The 26,407-nt window shown below is 33.5% G+C and overlaps 1 protein-coding gene across 1 annotated transcript; it reads left to right on the forward strand.

Moving 5' to 3' along the window:
* Nucleotides 1-4,587: 4,587 nt before the first annotated feature.
* LOC115697785 (signal peptide peptidase) lies at nucleotides 4,588-11,304 on the forward strand. The gene is made up of 12 exons (XM_030624913.2): nucleotides 4,588-4,947; nucleotides 5,145-5,246; nucleotides 5,801-5,916; nucleotides 6,004-6,155; nucleotides 6,264-6,349; nucleotides 6,715-6,842; nucleotides 7,343-7,393; nucleotides 7,734-7,820; nucleotides 7,928-7,997; nucleotides 8,823-8,959; nucleotides 10,322-10,399; nucleotides 11,033-11,304. Exons 2-12 carry the CDS (start codon nucleotides 5,207-5,209, stop codon nucleotides 11,105-11,107), a joined length of 1,020 nt encoding a protein of 339 aa, XP_030480773.1. The 5' UTR covers nucleotides 4,588-4,947; nucleotides 5,145-5,206; the 3' UTR covers nucleotides 11,108-11,304.
* Nucleotides 11,305-26,407: the final 15,103 nt, after the last annotated feature.

Here is a 26,407-nt window from a genome sequence, read left to right on the forward strand (position 1 = left end):
AAACAAATTGATATACAAATATTAGTTTAATGTACCCAATACTATTTAAAACATTGAACAACAACAAAGTAAAAAAACAAAACCCCATAACTCAATACTATCAATATCAATCCTGGAAATTCATTTTTCTTGTTCATTTCATCGTTTTTGGTCTAATTATTCCTTCTCAATAAAACTGATATTTGTAGTAAGATTTCTACTTGATATGTATACATGTAAGCTCACTTTCTCACATTAGTTTGTCCAAAAGGTGCCCCACTCATTTTGCTAATACAAATTCAAGAAAATGTATGCAACATTAAAAATCGAGAAAAGTTAAACTAGAAAGGATTGCACATACAATTTCATATAAATTTATACATAATTTACCAATTTTTTTTTTGAAACTAAAGCAAATCTATATTTTTGACTTGGGCAGCGACTCATAAATACACACTATCAGTGAAACAAACACCAATCCAAATCAAAATCAAACAAAAGATTTTCTTGTTTTTCTTTTGCTGGAAAAAAAAAAAACAAAACAGGAGATTCAAAGAAACATTCATATCATTGCAAGAGTTTTATAAAATATTACAAAGACTAAAATACCCCAATAGAAATCCAAATGAGAATCCGAAGACAGTTCTTAAATTACACTTCCCATTTTCTCTCTATACATTTTCTTTTTTCAACATAGCCCACACCCACTATCCTGCAACCCTTTCATGTCTATCAAATACATTAAAGTGGAAAAAACTGCCTGCAATGGTTGCTAGGTAGATGATCAAAACATATGGCATATCTAGAGACCGAACATGAAACATGATGTGAAATTATAATAAAGAGGCATAGCTGAACCAACGACATTAATATTTCAATTCTTGTAACATCTCGATTTACCGACATAAATAATTTACCAATTTCATAACATTCAAATTATAATAAAGAGGCATAGATGAAACATTGCTTCTTTTTTCCCAGGGTAGGGAAGGACAACCTCTGCCACATATATATATTTATGTATATATCTACAAGGATATGTTCATTGTTCATTGTCTCTATATACTTTATTTATTTTAAATATTAGCTATACCCCACAAACCCTTGGGACCCAATTCAAGATTCCAAAACACTTTAACACAATAACTCACATGTGTTCTCTGACCATAACCAAACAAACAAAATAAAATGACTAAAAACCCCATTTCTTACATGTATAAAAACTAGTACAAACGGGGTTTTATAAAAAGCATATATTTTCTTGAATTCTTAGCATTGTTTCAGACATTCATTATCAAAGGTGTTTCAGAAAGAAGAACAAAAAGGAAGAAAAAGAAAACACGAAGTGTAAAGCCCGCTTAGTTAATTTGGAAATTAGCAGTTGGTTATGTTTAATCATGAAATTATTTATAGCCATTTAAATAATTTATTATGGATATTTATGGAATTCAGATATGCATGAGTATGTTATTAGTAGCTTTTATATTTCGCATTTCCGGTGTCCGGTATTTTGGAACGCGGCGTTTGGCTCAGTAGAAATCACAACTTAGTATGTTAGTATTTTGGGGACGGGTTGTAGACATTGGGAATGTCGGGAATGGCCGGGAATTTAGAATGTCCCAAAAATACCCCTTTAGTATGATTTATGTGATTTTATGGTGGAGGGGCAAAATGGTCTTTTTGCCCCATTAGTGTTTTGTCTTATGTGATTCAATAAATGGATTAATGTTTATTTTTTAAATAATAATTGTTGGCTGAAATGGTTTTGGGTTAAGTGGCATTACTCCTTTTATTTCATTTTTCAACACTTAGGAAAAAAATAGAAAATTTTCAAAAAGAAACTCTCTTTTCTCTCTCTCAAATTCGGCTGTGCATGTGTGTGTTTGGAGCTGGATTTTGCTCAATTTTTCAAGTGGATTCTCATCCAAGGTTAAGCATTTTCCCAAGCTAGGTTAGCTCTCTTGATTTCTCCTTGAAACTATGAAAAAAATGATGATTTTTGAGTGAAATGCATGATGATTTTTAGTATTTGTTGCTGCTGTGATTTTGTTATTTTTCTAAGGTTCAAAGCATGATTATTTGATGATGATTGAGTTGTTTGAAGCATGAGTAGTTAGGTTGTTCAAGCTTTTAATTTTTATGTGAAAAGTATGAATTTTGGAAGGAAAATGTTGTGATTATGTTCTGTGATGTTGCTGTTGTTTCTATGAGTTTGCAGAGGTGATATTATGCTAGTTTAAGTAGAATTGAGTTGGTTTGCATGCTTGTTTAGGTGGTTTGCTCAAGCTTGAGTTTGGAACTCAAAGCTTGAGCTCCAATGGCAAATTTTGTATCTGTGGTTTCTGGGTAGGTTTGTTGCCTTGGATTTGTTCTTTAGGGTGTTTAGAACAGGTCTGGAAAGTTTGGGACCAATTGGGGTTGAATTGGTCGAGTTATGTGATTTTTAGTTTGCTGCCTGCGAGGAACCGGAATTCCGGTTGAGCATCCGGAATTCCGGATGGGGTCCTGAATTTTCCCAGAACCGGAATTCCGGTTGGGCAACCGGTCTGCCGGTTGGGGATTTTTCAGAACCCTAGTTTTCCTCGTTTTTGGGTTTTTAGGGGTATTGCCATGCTTTTTATCGATAGGGAAACTTTTAGTTTCAAGTTTTAGTCCCCGGGAAGTGATTTAGTGTGTCACTTATAGCGTTGTGATTTTTATGGTTTAGGAGCCAGTAATCCGCCGTTCAGCTTCGGCCTTCCGGTCAAGTTGGACCGCACACCCGAAATCGAATCCGTGTAAGATTAGTATAACAAGATGCATATGTAGATTACATGTTTAGCGTGCATGTAGGAAGCCCGTTAGATTACATTAGATATGTATTTAGGCTTCGAACCACCCAACCCCGTCACGTCGGTACAGCCGGAGTATGACCAAGCAGCCGGAGTATGACCGGTTCGACCGATCAGCCGACACCGGTTGGTGGTTCAGTGCTATTGACCTATCCCGTCGGTACAGGCTGGAGTATGACCAGCAGCCGGAGTATGACCGGTTCGACCGATCAGGAGGATACTTGTCAATAGTACCGTCCCCTGAACGTTCAAAACTCAGTACCATGTTGGACATGGCAGTAGTGCTCAGTACCATGTTGGACATGGCAGTAGCGGGACTCAGTATCGTGTTGGACACGGCAGTCAGTTTTATGTATGATATTATTATGCTTTTCTTACTGAGTCTGTCGACTCACAGTTTATGTTCATGTGTAGGTAAAGGCAAGACTGTAGCTGATGGACCGTGACCGAGCATATGAGATTGTACATGTCGGGGCGGTTAGGCCTGGAGCGTACGATCCTCGGGACAGCACGGCTGAGATTTTGTAACTGTCGTTAGACGACTTTCATTTTGATGTAAAAGTTAAACAGTGAAAACGTTTGTAAATATTTTTATAAATCGGGATCCCGAGACTTTTGTAAAATGGTTTATAAGTTTAATGAAAAAGCAAAAATTTTAATTAATCACGTTTTTCCATAAACCTCGTTGATTAGCAACGAGCTGCACAGTACGTTTAAAAAGCACGTAATACGCCTAAGATAGTTAGGGTGTTACACGAAGCTTACCGTAAAAGGGGACATCGATCCCTAACCGCTCAGGTGCCGGCCTCGGGTACCCTCTCTTCTTCTTCGAGGAAGAAACACCTTTCTTTCCCATTAAAATATCTTGCACAATCGTCACTTGTATCAGATTTTGCCCTAAATGTGAGTGTTTGTTCGTTTTTTTTTTTTGAAACAGGTCACTGTGTGTTGGTTTCTTTACAGGGGAGACTTGAGACTTAATGGGGTTTATTATTAGAATTTTAGGCTTTTATTCAACAAGTTATTTTTTTTTTTTTTAATTTCTTCCCTTTTCTTATTTTATTATTTAAAAAAAATAATTATACAAAAAGAAAGGGGTCCCGTTATTTTTCCCTCCAACCTGAGTTAATTACAATTTTAAACTTTAATCTTATGCCACATCAGCAAATAAACGGGGGTCTATTAAAAAATCCAACAGAAGGGGTACAATAATATACTGGTTATATATTAGGGAGATTTTTTAACAGCCCTTATATTTTAGGGGCCACAACTTGGTATTGACATAAGTTCAGGGAGCAAATTTGCTAATTATTCTAGTTTATAATGTCCTAGCAAATTTAGTGGGATATTGTAGACCACACTATTTTTGCTTTTTATGTTTTTAATAATTAAATAATACTTTTAAAGAGAAAAAACTAAATAATTATATATTTTTAGTATTAAAATATTCTTATTATATTAATAAAATAATAGAATAATAAATAATATAAAATTTGGTGTAATTTTTAGTGTTGTGATTAAAATTAAAAAAAATTAATATTAAAATAATAATTTTTTAGTATTAATTTAACACTAAATTTAAGTTTTACAATCATCTTAAAAAAGAAATTCTGAACAAAAAAAAAGTTGAACAGTATAAAAAAGAAATAATAAAGCTGAAAGATATTTTGAGTTTTCATAGTATGATTTGGCACAATACAATTGGCTAAGAAACCTCATAAGACGTGGCTTGGTTAAGGGGATCCAACTCGCGTCAATATTCTGACTAATACGGTGCGGTTGATCATAGTTGGATAAAAAATTACAGCCACACTAAACGTAACAGCTCATTCTCAAATCCCAGCGTCACTAACCAATAATATAACGCCACGTTGTACAGACCATGCCTCAGCTTTTACTTTCTTGAGGAAAACCGATTTTTTATTGGCAGTTATAAACCTTACGTCACCGTCATGTCCTCACGACTTTTAACCTGCTCCAGTGCTCAATAACTCGACCATGGCTTCCCTCCTCCGGTAAAGCCCTAAAGTTTGCAAAGTTATCAAAATCCCCAAATATTTCTCTATCTCTCGCTCTCTCTCTCTTCGGGCTACCCTTACCTTCTCCGATCTGCGAGAGGGGGAAATCGCTGTAACTGGTACGCGGATAATTTCGTTTGCTATTATAGGAGCAGTTGTTCTTCAATGCAATTATATTGATTCGAAAAATATATGTGTGTACTTGTTATTTTACAATAATTTTTTATATATTTTATGACCGAATTGGGATTAAGGTTTTGTTGTGTGATCTGGGAAATTTTTAGTTTTGACGCGACTTGATTCATTTCCTTTGTAGGGTTTTGATTGCGGAGAAGGGTCATTTTGGATAAAGCTTTCGTTTTAGAGTTTTAACTAAAGATGAAGAACGTTGAGCGTGTAGCGAATTTGGCTTTAGCAGGTTTGCCGTGTTTGCTTTTCACGTTTAATTATGTTATTTTAATCACGCATTTATATTTGCTTTGTAAGTCACTGGTGCCACTGGGAGGAAAGTAAAAGATCTGGTATCTCTTGTTAATATAAATAAGATTAGTATCGCTCTTTCACCTAGGAATCTTTGCAGATCTTCAGCCTTATTGAGAGAAAGTAAGGTTTGTGCGACAGTGCAATGCCAAGATTTAGAACTGTTTCTAGCATTTGGTGCCAACTTAATGATGTATAGATTGTTTATAAGAAATAGGGTTATGCAAAATATGGTGGTGGGGTTGTCTCCTTGTCATAATTAACTGTATTAGACTGTGGGGGATCGTTGGAATTTGGTGCCATGATGTGCACCCATTTGTTTCTTTATCGACTATATGTTTTTGTAGAAGGTCTGTGAGTGGTTTAATTTAGAAAAGATAAGAATAGTTCAAACTTAAAATTATTTACTGTAGTCTGCTTCCGACTCTTATGCTCAGTGGTATGTAAGGTCTTTACTCTATTTCACTTACTAAGAATAAAATGTTTCTGCAGGTTTAACATTAGCACCCCTTGTTGTGAAGGTAGATCCTAATTTAAATGTTGTTTTAACTGCCTGCCTCACTGTTTTTGTGGGCTGCTATCGATCGGTGAAGCCAACGCCGCCTACTGTAAGTACAGCAATGATGTTGTATCTTGTATGTGAACTGTTTTCATGAACAAGATTGAATTTTTATGGTGGATCTTCACTGGTGCAGGAGACAATGTCAAATGAACATGCCATGCGCTTCCCTTTTGTTGGGAGTGCGATGCTGCTATCGCTATTTTTACTCTTTAAGTTCTTATCCAAAGACTTGGTTAACGCTGTATTGACAAGCTACTTCTTTGTTCTTGGGATCATTGCTCTCTCGTATGTTCTATTGCTGTAGTATCCATTTGTCCATTTCTTACTTGTAATATTTGTATGACTATGGAAACATTTTATTGGTTTTAATGATATTGAATTTGTTTTGTACAGGGCAACATTGTTACCTGCTATCAAACGTTATTTACCTAAGCATTGGAATGAGGACCTTATAGTATGGCGCTTTCCATATTTCCGCTGTATGTAATCTTTTTTCTTGTTATTTTTGAATTCTTACACTAAATAATTATCTGTCCAATGTTGAAGTCAATTGTACTTTGTGCTGGCTAATTGTGTTTATGCATTTTGCTGGAGTGTACTTGTTCGACAAGTATGATCTCATAATCACCTAGAGGTTTGGTTGCCATGATTGGGAAAATTTTTGATTCTTCATTTCTTCTTTGAGTGGTTCCTTTTTCCTTGTTGGAAATATCTTTGCTGTCTTTAAAATGATTCTGCCTCCATAGTTTAGCTCGTACAACACTTGATTTTAATTTGATCTAGTTGACGTTATCTCACTTGCATTATGCAGAATGATATTTTTCCTTACACCTTTGTTACACAGCTTTGGAGATTGAGTTCACAAGATCTCAGGTTGTTGCTGCAATCCCCGGAACCTTTTTCTGTGCATGGTATGCTTCACAGAAGCATTGGCTTGCTAATAATATATTAGGCTTGGCCTTCTGCATTCAGGTTTTGCCACCTTACACTCATTTGATACGATTTATTTTTTGCTGTCAGTAATATGCAATCATCTTGTCATGTATTTTTTTTTTCTTTAGAGTATTTGCTGTTACTTTTGTGTCATGAAAAGGTTTGTTCAACCATTTTTTTCTTCCTTTCATTTCACGTCCAAACTATTAGTTATTGTGCATCGTTGATAGACCTCAGGAGTGGTGGAATATAGGAATTAGAAGGGGTATATGGGTCATTGTAGTGAGGGGTAGTGAATGAGGGTATGCTGATTGTAATGTGTTCTTGGGAGGGTTGAGGTCTCTTGAATACCTTAGTGTTCTAGTTTTATTCTTATCATTTTATTGTTCAATATCAAATAGCAGATACTGTCTAGCTATTTCTATTGCCTCTGCCCTCAGTTTTCTCTATGTTTTGCCTATTATCTTTGTTATTCATTGATGTCCCTAGACAGCGTACAACAATCGTGCTCATAGGATTAAATTTTTTGTTATTTGCAGGGAATTGAAATGCTTTCTCTAGGGTCTTTCAAGACTGGTGCCATCCTCTTGGTAAGAAATTGAACTTGTGAATTATAACAAATTTATTTGTAATTACTATGCTATGCTTGCTTGGCAAAACTTTTAGCTTATGTAATTATCATCATGCATTGGTTCTTGCTGTGATATCGATCTTCTGAATAGTGAACTAAAAAGAAAGGAGTATGTGTTTTAGAAGTTTGTTGTAATTTTCAACTTGGAGTTTTTCTTATAAAAACATTTATAAACCTTCAGGTATAGCTAATTAGGAAACATTTTTAAATTTTCATTTTATGATACAAATATACGAAAGATATTCCCTTTTCAATTTCCCCCCTTAAAATTTCATAGTTCTCCATCTAATGTTTTGCAGGCTGGACTTTTTGTGTATGATATTTTCTGGGTTTTCTTCACCCCAGTTATGGTTAGCGTTGCGAAGTCTTTCGATGCTCCTATAAAGGTTTGTATTCCAACTGAGTCTAATAATTTTGTGACACAGGTATATATGACTGATGCTCTGATCACAGCCTACATTTCATGGCATATCCTCTTTTTCCCCTCTTGCAGCTTTTGTTTCCTACAGGGGATTCTACACGCCCATTTTCTATGCTTGGACTTGGTGACATAGTGATCCCTGGTATGATACTTTTGCTGATATTATGACTATTTTCTACCGGACTTCTATTGCCGTGAACCATAGTGTGTTACTCTGTTATATATGCACATAGCAGTAGTAACAGGATATACCACTCCATAAATAAAGATATTACTGTTTTAAAATAATGTTTTTGGTAAAAATATTAGAATTTGGAAAATGTATGATGTGGTTGAGTTGGTTGTGGGTAAGAGATCTGTGGTTCCAACCCAGTTTGGGCTAACTTTTCTTATAAAATAAGTTGATAATCCAAGAATAAAGAACATTAGTTCAGATGTCCCTACTTACGAAATTAACACCAAACAGTGTTGCACAGTTTGGAAATTTAAATGACAAAGCAAGCTGCCATCTCCCGACTTTAATAGCATGTTTACTTAAATGGGTATAGTTTATATGGCAATAATTTTCATTCATGTGCTTGCTAAAATTAGGAAGTGAATACTAGGACAAAAACTATTGTGGCAAAATACTAGTATGTATTATTCTCTTATTTAAAATGTCAGTTTTGTCAATTCAAAGCTTTCCTGTTATGTTTTTTATTTGCGTAAACAGCATGAAATGATTGTCTCATTCTAGTTGCTAATTATAATTCATATTTTTCTGTATTTTCATTCCATTTTCCACTGAATTACTCCGATTTTGTTTACTATAAACATGCCGTAAGGTTATTGTGGAAAATGAGTTTTGCATGAACAGAAGTTTATACTTTATATGGTATCTTGTTGCCTACCTAGCTTTCCTTTCAAATTGTTAATGTAATTAATTCTACATCCGAAAATATTTAATTGTTATGATTTCATCTTTCAGGTATTTTTGTAGCCCTGGCTTTGCGATTTGATGTTTCTAGAGGGAAACAAGGCCAGTATTTTAGGAGTGCGTTTTTGGGTTACACATTTGGCGTGGTTCTTACCATTGTAGTAATGAACTGGTTTCAGGCTGCACAGGTGACCTTTCTTCCTCTCATTGTCAAATTCATTCTTAAATGAAATCAATGACTGGCTGGTCCAACACCAGTCATAGTTCATAGCGAAGGATAAATAATATATCTTTATATTTAGAAGAATATAGGTTGGATACGAAGTAGTATTTTTTTTCAAAAAAGTCTCACCATAGAAATACAACATGAAGAATGATTGGATTGAATAAAATAACGCAAGTTGCGCCCGAAGCCACTAGGCCGAGGGCACGTCTGCCTGGGCGTCACACGCCGTTGCAAGAATAAAATTATTTTGAATTTTTCAATGGAATTAAGTTATCCTAAGCTAGAAGGATTATTTAGGTTGTTGGATTAGTTTTTTTAACACCCTCTACTATCTTGATCACGTACAATTTATCTAATCCAATCCCATCTCATTCTCCAAACGTGACTTGTATATATTCATTTATGGGAAATTTATAATTTTATGTATATTATAGTACTTAATTACATTATATGTGCATAAAAAATTATATATTTTATTAACTATGAGAAGCATATTCTTAATTTTTATGTACAAACTATATATGGTAAAAATAAATAATAAACAGACATGTTTTATTTATATTTGTATTTAAATTTTAATAAACACATTATATCAGCATATTATCACACATTTGGTAAAAAAAAAAATATAATCACAAACATTATCATAACAAATATGTTAGATTTATAATTAATAAGCATTATCAATAATAATATAAACATAGTGTTTATATATAAGACCATATTTAATTACAATTTCATTTATTTTTTTAAATACATTTTTCAATAACTAATAAACATAAGTGTTACATTTTAAATTATTTATGACCTTTTAATAAACAAGAAAAATGTGTTTATTTAAATAAATAAATAGATAAACTTAAGTGTTTCATTTTTAAAATTATTATGATATTTCTATATACAAATTATATTTATTATCATAATAAACATATTAGATTAATAATAGCATTATAAACATTAATAATACTAATTAAATATTTCATAAATATATATGTATTGTTTATAAAATATAAATAAAATTTATAAATGTGTTTGTATATACTTTTTTTATTTCATATTAAATTTTAGTAAATATATTAATTTTTATATTTACATATTTAGCTCTATTTATTTTTTTTAGAAAATTAATTGAAATTAATTAACAAGTTAAAATTGTAAATATATATAAATATTCATAAAATTGCATACAATTATATAATTATGTTTTTTACACATTTTTTGTAATATTATATATTTACTTGTATATAAATAGAAATTGCCCTTCATTTATTATGATTTGATCTCCTGCATGCACTCACATAAAATTCTATATATTTGTTTTCAGCCTGCGCTGTTATATATTGTCCCAGCTGTTATTGGTTTTCTGGCCGCACATGTTATATTTAATGGCGAAATCAAACCGGTTTGTCCACTTATCTCTGTTTATGCTGTATTTTCTCCCATGCTTTGATAATTATAAAAACTATATGTTAGCAGAGACTTTATGTTATCAAACATGTCCGTATGCTTTGCATAAAAATATAGGCAATACAGAATATTACACAACAAAAGTGGCACTCAAGGGTGGTTTTACTAGCGGGATTGAATCAGGGTGGCTCCTATGGGAGTCTTAAATGTGAACTTTTAAGTGCCTCATGATCTCCTTATAGTTTGGTTCGATGGGGCTCAGGTGACGCACCCCATCGTAGGTGGGGGTGATATGTCGTGTAGGGTCTTAGCGAACATTCTTTAGCGGAGTTGGAGCTCCCTTGGTGTAAGATAGTGTAGTCGACGTGTGAATACGATAGGTTGACATGTGAGCATGACAGGTTGGTTAGGGTTGAGATTTCTCTATGTATGGGTTGCGTTAGCATTAATTAATTAAATACGTCAACTTGCATAACACGATAATACAAATTGCCACCTTTATGAGAGGTGATCCACAGGCAGCACGTTTCTATGTCCTTTAAGGGCTACAAAATTATCATTTTGATTCAATAGTGTTTTCAAAGTTGAAAGACATTGATATTGTTTACCCCCCCATGGTTTTGTGCAGTTGTTGGAATTTGACGAGTCAAAAGCCTCTCAAGAAGATGAAGATGACAAAGTTAGCAGCAAGAAGGAGGAATAGTTTGAGAAGCTCATAACCTAAAACTTCCCTTTTTAGATGAATACTTTTTTTTTTTTATTATCAACTTTCTTCTTTTTCTTATTTCCAAGGTCCCAAAACGGCCTTAGAGAACGCATTTTGGCTAATTCTTATGCTGCTCCACACCCCATGTAACAGATTTGTTAATGAAGGAAATAATATATTTTCAGCTTATAATACCCTGCTAGCTTTATTTATTTACTTTATTTTATAAAACGATGGGATCGGTTTATTTGCGTCATTTTGTTGTGTTTGTATCAGTGCGATTACAACTCGAGACAGCAATGGCAAATACGATACGTTGTATCAATTAGAATGCACTAATACAAATAGGAAGAGAGATTTCTTACAACTGAAGTAAATTCATCATCTATAGATGTTCATAATTTTGAACACAAACATCAACGAAACAAAAATTGGAACACAAACACTGCACGTTTTGTAAGGTGGTCACACAATATGCTTAATACGTTTAATAAATGTGTCGTGTAAACATAACACTGTATGTTTAGCATACAGAAACAAAATAAATATTATAACATTTATAAAACAACCTACAAACACATTCACCGTATATGTGGCTTAAACATGTTGATATGGTTATGACATGAAATACCCCGATTCATTTAGAAATAGATAGACATCCCTCCAAGACTTGTGAATGAGCTCAGAACCAGGTGACTAGTAGAGTTTTGTTGACATCATCTATTCGCGCACACGGGGATAAAGCCTCGTTGACATCATCAATCTGAGCGAAGTGTTTTTACATGGACTTGACGATGGAAAAGATCGAATTAGTTAGCATAATTGATTATGGTTATTTCCCTCCAAAATCCCTCAAATAAGAAAAAAAAAAAGAAAATGAAAAAGAGTCAATTCTCTCTATACTTTCATTCTGAATTATCAGAACGATAATTAACTGACTTGAGCGTCGAAGAGTTCTTTGCAGGAAACTCCCCGAAGTCTCTGAAGAATTTAGCTGGAGAAGATGATTGGAAAGGGGAGATTGAGCGGCAATCATTGTAGAGAGTCGTGGAATTGCTATTTTTAGTAACTCGATGGTAAGCAAATTTTTAGCATCAACAATTATTATTTTTACCTTCTAGACAATAAAAAGTATATCATATGTGTCGAAAAGAAAAAGAACAAGTCAGACCATGATTCGTAACAAAACTACAATCTCTTACAATATTATCAATACCATTGGCCATCAACAGTACTCTACGAAACTTTCAACACACCTATCATTACTAATTGATAATAAGATTTTGATGATTACATTTAGTAAAAATTAATGTGCAGTACCTTTCACAATATATATCATCATGTGAATTGTTTAATTTTTTACTAAGGACTACGAAGAAGGTCAGATATCAAATCATATGATATATATTTTTCATTTTCTATGAATAATCACACCGTAATATAATGTGTGATCTAACAAAATATATCATTATCATGTGAATATGATGATATAAATCAATATTTTTTTATTTTTTATTTTAACAAATATAATAATATATTTTTGATAAGAAAAAAGTTTTTTTTTAAAAAAAACACTTTTCCGATGACATTACTCATGGCAAGAAAAATGCTTTGAACACGTGCAAGAAAAGATTTTTGTTATTGTTAACTGCATGTCAATGATAATAATAATAAAAATAATTTATAATAGATCTAAGATCTATTATATATATTATTTTGCTTAAATGTATGGTTCTTTTTTGAACCAAAATAATAGTATATAATATATGTTGGTTAACCAGCTGCTTTAACAATAGATTTTAATCAAAATTTTAGTATTTTACCAAGTTTTCTAATATAATAATATATGTTATAAAAGGGCCGGTGGCTATAGTAGTGTAGACTTCTTTTGAACTGGCCTCTCTTGCATATAATATAATATAATACTAATACCAAATGTGTTACTGTGTAATTAAATTAATAATACTGAACTTTCCAGGCTCTAGTAAAGGGATCGGGTGTGAAAAGGTTAATCTCACAAGATAATATATTATAAATTTATTATATTGGGAAATAATCATGAAAGGGGTTCTAAAATATACAAATCCAACTGCCAAGAATATATTTTTAAACTTAAGGTGCCAACTACTACAAAATGTGACATGCTGTTATCGATGCAATTTAATATTGAATTACATACATTTTAATTTAATAAATAATATAAAAAATTGGTAACTACTCTTAACGCGCCACATCGTGTGATGCATAATAGCAAAGCTCAATTTTAAAGATCCAATGCTTCGAACTTTTTTTTTTTTTTTCACATTTGTTTTGATAATTAAAAGAGATACAGGTTAACAACAACCGCTCATCATCTTCGACTTTTTCTGCGTCATGGTGGAAATTATTTTAGTCCCTCAAATTACTATAAAAAGTCAAAATTTTTGCTTGGAAAGTTGTTCATGAAGCTCTCCTAGTCGCTATTAACTTAGTCAAACGCAAAGTTATCACTGATTCTAGCTATTCTCTTTGTAAACAAGCATGAAAATATATTGGTCATGCCATGTTCGGCTGCAAATATGCAAGATCTGTGTGGCGCTGCTCATGACTAACTTTAAATTGGAATAATTCCTCCTCAATGTTTAAAGGGGATTACCTTGTGCACTTATCAAGCATATATGACAGATTTGAGCTAGAACAAATCATTTGCATCATGTGGTCGATATGGAATGAACGTAACAGTGTTGCCTATGATGGAAATGCCAAACCAACATGTACTCTTGCCACTACAAAAAATTGATACTTTTAGTGACAATTTTTTAGTTCCAACATAAATTATTTGTAACTAAATGCTACTTTTAGTCACAACAAAAAGTTACTTGTGACTAAAACATAGTATTTAGTTACAAGTTGTCACTAATTTAGTTTTAGTCACAACCAATATTACGACTAAAAACACATTTAGTCACAACAAATTGTAATTTTTGTGACTAATACTTTTAGCCAGAGACTTTTTAGTCACAACACAATAATGATAATTTATAATTAGCCACAACTTTTTTTTATCTTTAGTCACAAATTTTGTTGTGACTAAAAGTAAGATTTTTTGTAGTGTGCATCTTCTGTAGAAATATACCTTCAAAATTTTCGAGATGCTTAAGGAAAATACCGTCCATGTTCAAGGCCTGCAACTCAAACCTTGCTGTCGTCCTCTGCCCATCCTCACTTACCGTGGCTGCCCCCTCCACTAGGTGAACTAAAGTTAACCATAGATGCAGTTCTAAATGTGACAAAGAATATCATTGGAGTCATTTCAAAAAAAAAAAAAAAAAAAAAAAAGAATATCATTGGAGTTGGAGCCATAGTTCGTGGCTCACATGGTATTGCGGTTACAGCCTTTTCCAAGCCAATTATAGGTAACTTTGCCTCTCATAAAATGAAAGCGAAAGCTCTTCTCCATAGTTTGAATTGGGTTCTTCAGATGGGCTTGCTAATCACACAAATAGAGATGGATGCTTTAATAGTTTCTACTGCTTTAAATGACCATTTCAATGCAAATTATACTTTTAAAGATTTAATCGTTGACATTTTTAGTCTTTTGTCATTTCTCGAAAGCTACAATTGTACATGTTAAAAATTATGAGACTTGTTTGTTGAAGTAAACCTCCACTTACACTGATAATGGACTAATTACAAGGACAAAACAGTAAATACATGCAAATCCCTATTTCGGCCTTCGGACTCTAAAATTCCTAACAGAAATTAGTTAGAATGGATTAGGTTATAATCCACACCTAACTAATTCCTGTAACTAACTATTACAGGTACAAATCAGAAACCCTAGATCTATATATAACTGCATCAAAACACAACCAGGAACGGTTGAGTGATATTCTTCAAGATCCAGGGGTTAAAAGCTTGAAGAAGAAGGAGATGAAGCTCTCACATGCACAAGAAACATCAGAGAGTTAGTATAGTGAGAGAGAGAGGGATTAAACACAATATATGTACTAAATATAGAGATTACCAGTCAAAACTATACCTGTGACTTGGAATCTCCAGCCTTGTAATTCTGATCATCATTTTATAGTGGAATCGAGCTCTCAATCTAAGGAGCAGCTCAAACGGAGACGTAGCCAATTTATTGGTGAACTTCGGGAAAAATCGTGTGTTTTCTAGCCCTATTCTTACTGTTTTTGTGTGTGTGTGTTTGAGGATAGATCAGATCGTGTTGGATCTGATTTTGTGTTTGTGTTTGATCTGTGATTTCTGGGTTGTTTGAGGGATTGGCTTCGAGTTTCTCAGAGAGAAACTCTCTGCTAGGGTTTCGAGCAAAACCTAGGGCTGAGGGAAAGTGATTGGGAAGGTTCTCGATCCTTTGGGTTTTGTCTAAGGCAAAACGGGGTCGTATTGACCCTTCTGACTTTGAAAAGTCAGGATTGGTAAATGTCAAAATTGACCTTGTTTAAACTGATTAATTGATTGTTGGTGTAGGGAAAAATTGGTAATTGGCTAATTTCCTATAATGGTATCAAAGCTTGGTTAAGCTGGAAGATTCAACATTCAAAATAATCAGGGAGGAAGAACACTCAAGCAAGAAATCAAGAAACACAAACAAGAACTTCAAGAACTCAACTTGATCTAAAGAAATCTTTAACAAAGGATTTCTGGGAACATTTCTCAAATTAATCTTTATATAAATTGCTTATTATTATTTATCTTTATCTGATATTATTAAACATGAGAAATTTAAAGGTAGACATTGACAAATTTGATGGTTCTGGTGATTACAGGATTTGGAGGAGAAAGATAAAGTCACTATTGGCTCAACAGAAGCTACTGAGAGTGCTTAATGACCCTATAGAATGGCCAGAAGGGACAACCAAGATTCAACAAGCAGAATACTTGGAAACAGCAACCGGTATCATGATATTCAATTTATCAGATGCCATTATCAGATTGATTGACAAAGAAGAAACCCCTGCCAAAATCTGGAAGAAATTGGAAGAACAGTTTCAACAAAAATCTTTAACCAACAAGATATTCTTGAAGGAAAGTATCTTTGGTTTTAAGATGAGTTCATCCAAAGCCTTTGATCAGAATTTGGATGAATACTTAAGGATACATATTGAACTTGCAAATTCTGGGGAAAATGAGGCTCTAAGTGATGAAAACTAGGCTATAATTATCCTAAACTCTTTGCCTGAATCCTATAGGGAAGTTAAGACTGCAATTAAGTATGGAAGGACATCAATAACCCTAGAGGAAGTGATCTCTGCCCTAAAATCTAAAGACTTAGAGATGAGAGCAGAGAAAGGAGGAAACTCAAATGGTGAAGTCAATTTGAGTAGGGGCAGACCAGGTCCAAGAAAGCCTTGGAACAACAGAGGCAGAAGTCAGAACAGAGGTTCAAGCAAAACAGGAGGACAACAAAGAGGCAGATCAAATTCTAATACTAGAAATCCTGATGAAACTAATGGTTATTACAACTGTGGAAAACCTAGGCATTTTAAAAGAGATTGTTATTTCTTGAAAAGAAATAACAGACACAAATCTCATGGACAGGGAGACTCTAAAAACTCAAACACTAAAAATAAACCTGATATGCATGATGCAAATTTGAGTGATGGATATGAAATTGGTGAAGTGTACCAAGTTGGATCATCCATCAAAGATGAATGGATCCTTGACTCTGGTTGCACTTTCCACATGACTAACAACAAGAATTTTATGTTTGATTTCAGGAAATCAAATGGTGGAAGAGTTATACTTGGAAACAACCAAACCTGTGACATTCAAGGATCTGGATCTATTAACTTTAAGATGTATGATGGAATGGTCAGACACTAAGGGAAGTAAGATATGTTCCTAACTTGGCTAGGAACTTAATTTCACTAAGTGTTCTAGATGACCTAGGAATTGTGAGCAAGATTGAAGCTGGAAAAATGAAAATTAGTAGGGGAGCCCTAACTATTATGAAAGGACACAAAGAAGGAGGCTTGTACTATCTGAAAGGCACACCAGTGGTTCCATGTAACTGTACTGCTCACAATAGCAGTGATGATTCTAATGCCATGACTTGGCATAGAAGGCTAGGGCATATCAGTGAGAAGGGCTTGCAACTAATGAGTGAACAGAAACTCCTAGGTAAGGACAAGGTAAGCAAACTTGATTTTTGTGAATGTTGTGTTCTTGGAAAACATCATAGACTGAAATTTTCCACAGGCACACACAACACAAAGAAAATTTTAGAGTATGTTCACTCTGATCTGTGAGGACCAGAGAAAACCAGTACTCATGGAGGCTGTGTCTATTTTCTATCTATTGTAGATGACTTTTCAAGGAAAGTCTGGATATTTCTTTTAAAACATAAAAATGAGGCTTTTTCTAAATTTACACAGTGGAGAACACTTGTTGAAAATTTGACAAATGGAAAACTAAAAACTCTAAGGACTGACAATGGATTAGAATTTTGCAATGATGAGTTTAACCACTATTGTAAAGAAAATGGCATACAGAGACACAGGACAGTTAGAATAACACCCCAACAGAATGGAGTTGCAGAGAGAATGAACAGAACAATTCTCAACAAAGTGAGATGCTTGCTGTTACAATCAGGGTTAATCCAAGGATTTTAGGGAGAAGCAGCTTTAACTGCTGTTTATTTAATCAACAGAAGTCCATCCAGTGCAAATGGATACAAAACTCCTGAAGAAAAATGGTCTGGTAAACCTCCTGACTTATCTAATCTTAGAGTATTTGGGTGTGCAGCATATGCACACCAAAGTATTGGGAAATTAGAACCTAGGGCTATGAAATGTGTTTTTCTAGGATATCCTGAAGGAGTTAAGGGTTATAGGCTTTTGGTTTGGGAACAAAAAGGTCTTAAAACAATAAATAGCAGGGATGTAATATTTAAGGAAGATATTTTTCCATGTTTGCCTATTACAACTAACCCTAGTGCAGGTACAAAAGAAACTGACCATGCAGGTAGCAATATTGAGGTCAGACCTGGATCTGTTCAGGTGGAACAAACAGGGAACACACCAGAACAAAACCAAGGAGATCAGGTTCAGGTGGAACCTGGGGACCAGGTTCAGGTGGAACCTGATGAAGACAACACTGGAATTACTGATGAAGGGACTCAAGAAGACTTTGGGGATTACCAGTTAACCAGGGACAGAAGCAGAAGAGTACCAAGGCCTAATCCTAAATACAGTTTTAATATCCGGGATGAAGACATTGCATATGCCTTCATGAGTGGGTTGGAAATGGTCAATAATGAACCTCAATCTTATGAAGAAGCCATTAATGGACCAAATTCCAGGAAATGGAAAGGTGCTATGGATGAAGAGATGGAATCTCTTAAGAAAAATAAAACCTAGATTGTGGTGCCTAAACCTAAAGATAAAAGTATTGTTGATTGCAAATGGCTGTTTAAGGAAAAAGAGGGTAGAACTAAGGAAGAACCTATAAGGTATAAGGCCAGATTAGTGGCCAAAGGTTTTACACAAAAAGAGGGGATTGATTTTAATGAAGTATTTGCACCAGTTGCAAAATACAAGACAATCAGAATTATGCTAAGTCTAGCTACACAGTACAACATGGAAGTAGACCAAATGGATGTCACTACAGCTTTTTTACATGGAGAACTTGAAGAGGAGATCTACATGAGGCAACCTAAAGGATATACAGAAAAGGGGAAAGAAAACTTAAGAAAACTATGTCTGCAAGCTGGTAAAGTCACTCTATGGATTAAAACAGTCACCTAGACAATGGAATAAAAGGTTTGATGGTTTTATGCTAAAACTGAGTTTTTCTAGAAGCTATTATGATCACTGTTTATACTATAAGGGAACTGATGTAAATAAAGTCATATATCTACTTCTATATGTAGATGATATGCTTATAATCAGTAAAGAAAGAGCAAGAGTAAACACCATGAAAGGCTTACTCAAAACTGAGTTTGAAATGAAGGACCTAGGGGAAGCAACTAAGATTCTGGGGATTGCAATTAAGAGAAATAGAGCAAAAGGGACACTTAGTCTAACTCAGGAAGATTACATACACAAGATAATTGAGAAATTCTCAATGAAAGGCTCTAAAATTGCTAGCCAACCTATAACTACTCAATACACATTGTCAAAGAAACAATGTCCTGAGAGCAAGGCATAAAAAGAGGAGATGAGTAAGATTCCCTATGCTAATGCCATTGGATCTGTTATGTATCTAATGGTAAGCACAAGACCTGACCTTGCTTATGCCATTAGTGTACTTAGCAGATTCATGACAAACCCTGGAAAGACACATTGGCTTGCTATGAAATGGCTACTAAGGTACTTAATTGGGACAACTAAACTAGGACTCAAATACAAACAACAACAGGGAAAGACAGCTATAGAATGCTTCAGTGATGCAGACTATGCTGGGGACAGAGACAATAAAAAATCCACATCTGCTTACATACTACTATTGGGGGGAAACTGTGTGAGTTGGAAGGTACAATTACAACCAGTTGTGGCAACCAGTTGTGGCATTGTCCACAACTGAATCAGAGTATATTGCAACTACAGAGGCTATCAAAGAAAGTATTTGGGTAAAAGGAGTCCTAGAAGAGCTAAGGTTGCTAGACACTAAACCTGTAATTTACTCTGATAGTCAGAGTTGTGTACATCTATGTAAGAACCCTATGTTCCATGATAAAACAAAGCATATTGAGATCAAGTATCATTTTATCAGGGATAAAGTGACACAGGGACACATAAGCATTGACAAGGTGCCTACAGAAGAGAATCCTGCAGACATGGGGACTAAAGTAATCACCCTATCTAAGTTTAGACATTGTCTAAACTTAATAGGGTTGGATCAAGGATAAAGTGATCCTTGGGATCACAGAGCTATGACCCTCAGATTTGACTCGACTACTAGATTATCAGCTCAGTGAAGGTTTAGGTGGAAATTGTTGAAGTAAACCTCCACTTACACTGATAATGGAATAATTACAAGGACAAAACAGTAAATACAGTAAATAAATTAGTTAGAATGGATTAGGTTATAATCCACACCTAACTAATTTCTCTAACTAACTATTACGGGTACAAATCAGAAACCCTAGATCTATATATACCTGCATCAAAACACAACCAGGAACGGTTGAGTGATATTCTTCAAGATCCAGGGGTTAAAAGCTTGAAGAAGAAGGAGATGAAGCTCTCACATGCACAAGAAACATTAGAGAGTTAGTATAGTGAGAGAGAGAGAGGGATTAAACACAATATATGTACTAAATATAGAGATTACCAGTCAAAACTATACCTGTGACTTGGAATCTCCAGCCTTGTAATTCTGATCATCATTTTATAGTGGAATCGAGCTCTCAATCTGAGGAGCAGCTCAAACGGAGACGTAGCCAATTTATTGGTGAACTTCGAGAAAAATCTAGTGTTTTCTAACCCTATTCTTACTGTTTTTGTGTGTGTGTTTGAGGATAGATCAGATCGTGTTGGATCTGATCTTGTGTTTGTGTTTGATCTGTGATTTCTGGGTTGTTTGAGGGATTGGCTTCGAGTTTCTCAGAGAGAAACTCTCTGCTAGGGTTTCGAGCAAAACCTAGGGCTGAGGGAAAGTGATTGGGAAGGTTCTCGATCCTTTGGGTTTTGTCTAAGGCAAAACGGGGTCGTAATGACCCTTCTGACTTTGAAAAGTCAGGATTGGTAAATTTCGAAATTGACCTTGTTTAAACTGATTAATTGATTGTTGGTGCAGGGCAAAATTGGTAATTGGCTAATTTCCTACATTGTTTTTGGTTTGAGAATTTTCCTCTCTTCCAATTTACTTTATTGTAAATGTCCTTTTATTTATGATTATTGAGTTTTTATATAAAAAAAAAACAAGAGAGAGAGAGGTTAACAACGAGTTATACATGTTTGACTCAAAAATCTATTAAAGCTTTTTCCTTTTTTTTTTTTTTTTAACATGATGAAAATTTTCACCTATAATGTAATCAAAACCCACTTGCATAAAAAGTAAAACTGTAATCACCACAACACGTTTTTTTTTTCGATTGGTACATTATAAAACATAACACAGTCCAAAATTTAACGGGACTGTAACATATGTAAATATATAAAATATTATTTATTTTTATTTTTTAATATTTTTTCGCATAAAATTAAAAAAAAAAGCTATTTTAAATTTTTGCACATCCACGTATTTATTATTATGCTTCTAAACTTTTCAATCCATTACAAATAATCCTTCAACTCTTTACAATATTGTAAATTTGTCATTCTGTCAAGTATTGTCACACATGTTAAACAAAATGGTGACATAGCTGCTTAGCCAATTATCACATGATTACTACGTGTATAATTTAACATTAAAAAAAAAAAAAAAATACTATTTAGGATTTTCACTCCCAAACTATGACTTATGTATTATTGTGCCTCCTAAATTTTTCAGCTCGTTAAAAATGATCCCTGAACTTTTTAGTCCGCTAAAAATGATGTGGCAATTAGCCAAGCAGTTATGTCATCATTTTATTTGCCACGTGTGAAAGATACTTGACAAAAGAACTAATTTATAATACTGTGAATAGTTCAGCGACCATTTGTAACGGGCTGAAAAGTTCAGGGGCACAATAATGCATATGTCATAGTTTGGACTTCACGGGACAAAATTCCTATATAGCCTTTTAAAAAAATAAAATTATGTATTTTAAAAAAATCATTAAATTAAAAATTAATTAATGATTAAGAAAATTACGTAAAATTAATTTACTTTTTTTTTTAAAAAAATTAATTAGACACGTACATGACGTTGACATGACACGAATATTGTAACTAGCTAAGCAACCATGTCATTATTTTATTTGTCACGTGTGACAAAACTTGACAGAATGATCAATTTATAACATTGTTAGTAGTTCGGGAACCATTTTTAATGGATTAAAAAGTTTAGTAGAGAATAATACATAAGTCATAATTTAGGGAACAAATATCCTAAGTAGGCTGAAATTTTTCGAAAAAAATTGGGAGCCATGGCACCCTCCGCCCCTGTCAATCCTCAACTTAACAATCAATCTTTTAAGAGTGAAGGGATAAGAAAATAACACCACCATCGTTACTTATGTTATATCTACAAATATAGAAATTTGTTAGCCTTATTAAACTTGGTTTGAACTCTTCTGAGTTTTCTATCCAAAAATATATAAAATCCACCATTGAATACTTTAGTGGCACCAACATGTCTCCAAAATGTGTGGATGATTCCAAATCCAATGCCTGAGAATTTAATTAGGATATGATTCTTTTTAAGTTCAAAGAATTAGATTTAAACTTAAACAAGCTTAGTCCTTAGTATGGACGAAGCCATCTTAGACTGAGGTAGAGCCATTGGCTCACCTCAAATTTTAGAAATGTGTATATGTGCATAAATGAATTAGGGCCCAACAATTAATTGATAGAAATGTAAAAAATTTCATCATATATATTGTTTATCATTACTAATTAAAATATTAAATAAATTTATATGTTTATCACATATAAATGAATCATTTATCTTCATTACATTTTTTTTATCAAAAAAAAAAAAAATAATTCATCAATTATCAAACAAATACAAAAATAGTGCCAGAAAAGCCAAAGCCAAAGCCCCTAATTACAGTATAACCTCAACAAATAAGTTCTCTCCTGATTACTGAATTTCTTATTTTTAATTATTTGTAATCTGTAATAAATTATTTACTAGCTACATTTTGAAAGAACACTATATCAATATTTATCATTTTTTCAACAATATTTAACAATAATTAAAAAAAAATATATTTCCTTAACTTGTATTTGTTTTTTTGCTTTAACACCCATACCCATTCTTGCATAAATTATTATTGGGTGTCCAACTAAAATCCCATATTGACCAAAAATTAGGAAGGATCATGTCTATATAAGGATAAAAAATATTTCTATTAATATGAAGTTTTTTGAAAAGGTACCCAAAAATAAATCTGTGAAGATTTAGGCCCAAAGCGGACAGTATTATACGAATATAGATATACATGGTGTCTGACGATTCCCAACAAGTGGTATCAGAGCTTGGTTTAAGGGCCATCAAGAACAACATCAATGTTTAAGAAAGATCAAGACTTAATCTCAAATGGCTTTCTCACATTTTAAAATGGATAAGTTCACGGAAGCTAATGACTTTAGCTTATGGATGATTAAATTGAAGGCTTTACTTGTGTATCAAGGGATTTCAGAAGCTACAGATAGAGAAGAGCTTAAGAATCTTAGGGATGACAAGAAGAAGGTAAAGGAGATAGAATCGAAGGCACATAGTGCAATACTTCTTAGTCTAGGATCTGAGGTATTGAGGGAAGTGTTGAGTGACGATACTGCTGTTGGTCTATGGGAAATTGACAACAATCTATATGAAGGAATCACTTGCCAATAAACTCTCTTTAGAAGAAACTTTACACTCTCAAGATGGATGACATCAAGGAAATTAGAAAGCATTTAGATGAATTCAATAAGATCATCTTGGATCTCAACAACATTGGGGTTAAGATTGATGTTGAGGATCAAGGTATTCTCTTACTCAGTTCATTGCCTAAAGTTTATGAACATTTTGTGGATACTATATTATACGGAAAGGATACCTTGACAATGTCAAAGGTAAAGGCTACTTTGAATTCAAAATAAACATAGAAAATATCCGTGGATGTGCTTATTTAAATAGGCAATGTGCTATGGATGGTCTAAGAAAGAATATCAAGAACTCTTGAGGTAGTAGTGGTGCTCCATGTAAGGCGTTTACCCCAACGCATTGGAGAGAAGTATACACTAGTTGGTGGAGTGTTGATGAAGGAGGATCATTTGAGGGGAGGCAAGGTGGTCCTTTTTTTGAGGGGAGGATTGTTGGGTGTACAACAAAAATCCCACATTGGCTAGAAATGGGAAAAGATCATGGGTATATAAGGATGGGCAATATATCCATTCGTGAGAGCTTAGGCCTAAAGTGGACAATATCATACTAATGTGGAGATACATGATGTCTGACGATTCCCAACAAGTGGTATCAGAGTTTGGTTTGAGGGCCACCAAGAACAACATCAAGGTTTCAAGAAAGATCAAGACTTGATCTCAAATGGCTTCCGCACGGTTTGAAGTGGATAAGTTCATAGGAGCTAATAACTTTAGCTTATGGAGGATCAAAATGAAGGCTCTACTAGTGCATCAAGGGATTTCAGAAGCTATTGACAGAGAAGAGCTTAAGAATCTTGGGGATGACAAGAAGAAGGTGAATGAGATAGAATCGAAGGCACATAGTACAATACTTCTCAGTCTGTGAGATGAGATATTAAGGGAAGTGTTGAGTGAAGATACTGCTATTGGTCTATGGGAGAAATTGGCAACAATCTATATGAAGAAATCACTTGTCAATAAACTCTATCTCAAGAAGAAACTTTACACTCTAAAGATGGATGAAAGCAAGGAACTTAGAAAGCACTTAGATAAATTCAACAAGATCATCTTGGATCTCAACAACATCGGGGTCAAGATTATGCTAGACATTTATATGTATAAACTGAAACATATATGATTAAGTATAAAATGCGGAATTAAGTCAAACATATATACACTATGAATAAGGATCGAAATACCTCCAGCCATTGATTCTTGAGCTTTAAACCCACATAAGCTTGATCTGCAAAAGAAACCGATTGATGTGGGTAATCAGGCTTCCTCGCTCTCTCAACTCTCTTTAGATGAAATTTTGCTGTTATGAACAGAATGAGTGAGGAGTTCGGGGACCGAGGCCCTATATTTATAGGTTAGATACTCCATCAGTATCTGCGCCACATTAATTGTCAGAATATTTTGACAATTAATTCAGGAAATCAAATCAGGTAATGAATATAGAAATCTGACCATATATAGAATATTACATAATTGATTTTGTCCAGATTCAATGAATATAAAATATTCATTTATCAGTATATCAATTATTTATTTATTTCCTTAAATAGAAATTTATTTCTTTAAATAGAAATATATTTCCTTAAATAAAAAAAAATATTCTTATATTCTCCCACTTGGTCAGCATTTAGACTAAAACATTCAAACCCAAACGTTCCTCATTATATAATAAACATACGAATCATAGCGACATGTCCTCATTATAAGTCGAGTATTATCTTCCATGTATTACGATATATTTATTATATAACAATGTACTTTATGTGGCAATGTACTTAAGCGAATAAACCCTAACCCTTATGTTTATTCAGGTCCTCTTACGATAATTTTCTCAGATGAAATTAAGGTGCACATAAATATGAGAAAATATCGAAATTAGAGTTTCATTGAATAATTTTTGGTTGTACAAATAAAAAACTGCATACGGGTTAACTGAATCCCATATTTACTTTATGATCCTTGAATTTGTGTTGCGGCATGCCTTTAGTAGGATGTGCGATCACCCAATTCAGTTTGCGTGATTAATGACCACTTATCACGTCTTTTTATGACTAAATACTTAGTGTCGATATGCTAGCTTCGACTAGTATTATTGTAACTGAATTTATCGCAAAATTTTCTTAATGGCCTAATGAAACTGTAATTCTGAACTCTAGGCCTACTATGAAACTCTATAATACATCATATGAGATGTATTCTCAAAACAATAAGTGAATGTGACTTTTATAGTGGAAATAACAATCAAGATTCTCCACAATATAACTTACTGGTAATCTTAAGGTTGTAATAAAATACTGATTTACGTGAATCAATACAACCAGTGAAGTACGTTAGAATCTAATTGGTTAACTATATTTCCAGATGGTCAGTTCATCTTAAAATATGTTTGAATATAATTTTTAGTATCTTAAAGACACCTCATCACTTTGTATGAAGAATAAAGTGGTCTTGACTTTAGTTATTCTGATACTACTTAATGATCCTGAAACAAATGTAATGCAAAGTCTTATTTAGACTCTTATGCATACATTAGGCTTCTAAAATAGAAGCAAATGAATGTTCTTAATTCATTCTCACTCCATATTATTTTTTCAGATGCTAGTTCGAGTTGAATTTATCACACTTAAAGATAAAAGTTATATCAGATGAATAATACATAATTTTATTTAATCACAGATGCTGTGGCTACTCTCTAATTAATTAAAATTATATATAATATTTATTTTCCTTATCTCAAAAATAATAATTTGAGATATGAATTATTTCAACTTATATAAAAAACTTTTATCATCATTTGCAAGTAACATATTGTCTACGTATAAAACAAATATTACTCCCACTA

The sequence above is a fragment of the Cannabis sativa genome, chromosome X, assembly GCF_029168945.1.
Source record: "Cannabis sativa cultivar Pink pepper isolate KNU-18-1 chromosome X, ASM2916894v1, whole genome shotgun sequence".
Taxonomy (NCBI): Eukaryota; Viridiplantae; Streptophyta; class Magnoliopsida; order Rosales; family Cannabaceae; genus Cannabis; species Cannabis sativa.

What these genes read in the sequence shown, in the direction of transcription:
- LOC115697785 (XM_030624913.2), top strand. Translation starts at nt 5,207, where the DNA reads ATGAAGAACGTTGAGCGTGTAGCGAATTTGGCTTTAGCAG. An exon ending in AGCGAATTTGGCTTTAGCAG is followed by an intron (nt 5,247 to 5,800) that starts GTTTGCCGTGTT and finishes ATGTTTCTGCAG; the next exon opens with GTTTAACATTAGCACCCCTT. An exon ending in AGACTGGTGCCATCCTCTTG is followed by an intron (nt 7,394 to 7,733) that starts GTAAGAAATTGA and finishes AATGTTTTGCAG; the next exon opens with GCTGGACTTTTTGTGTATGA.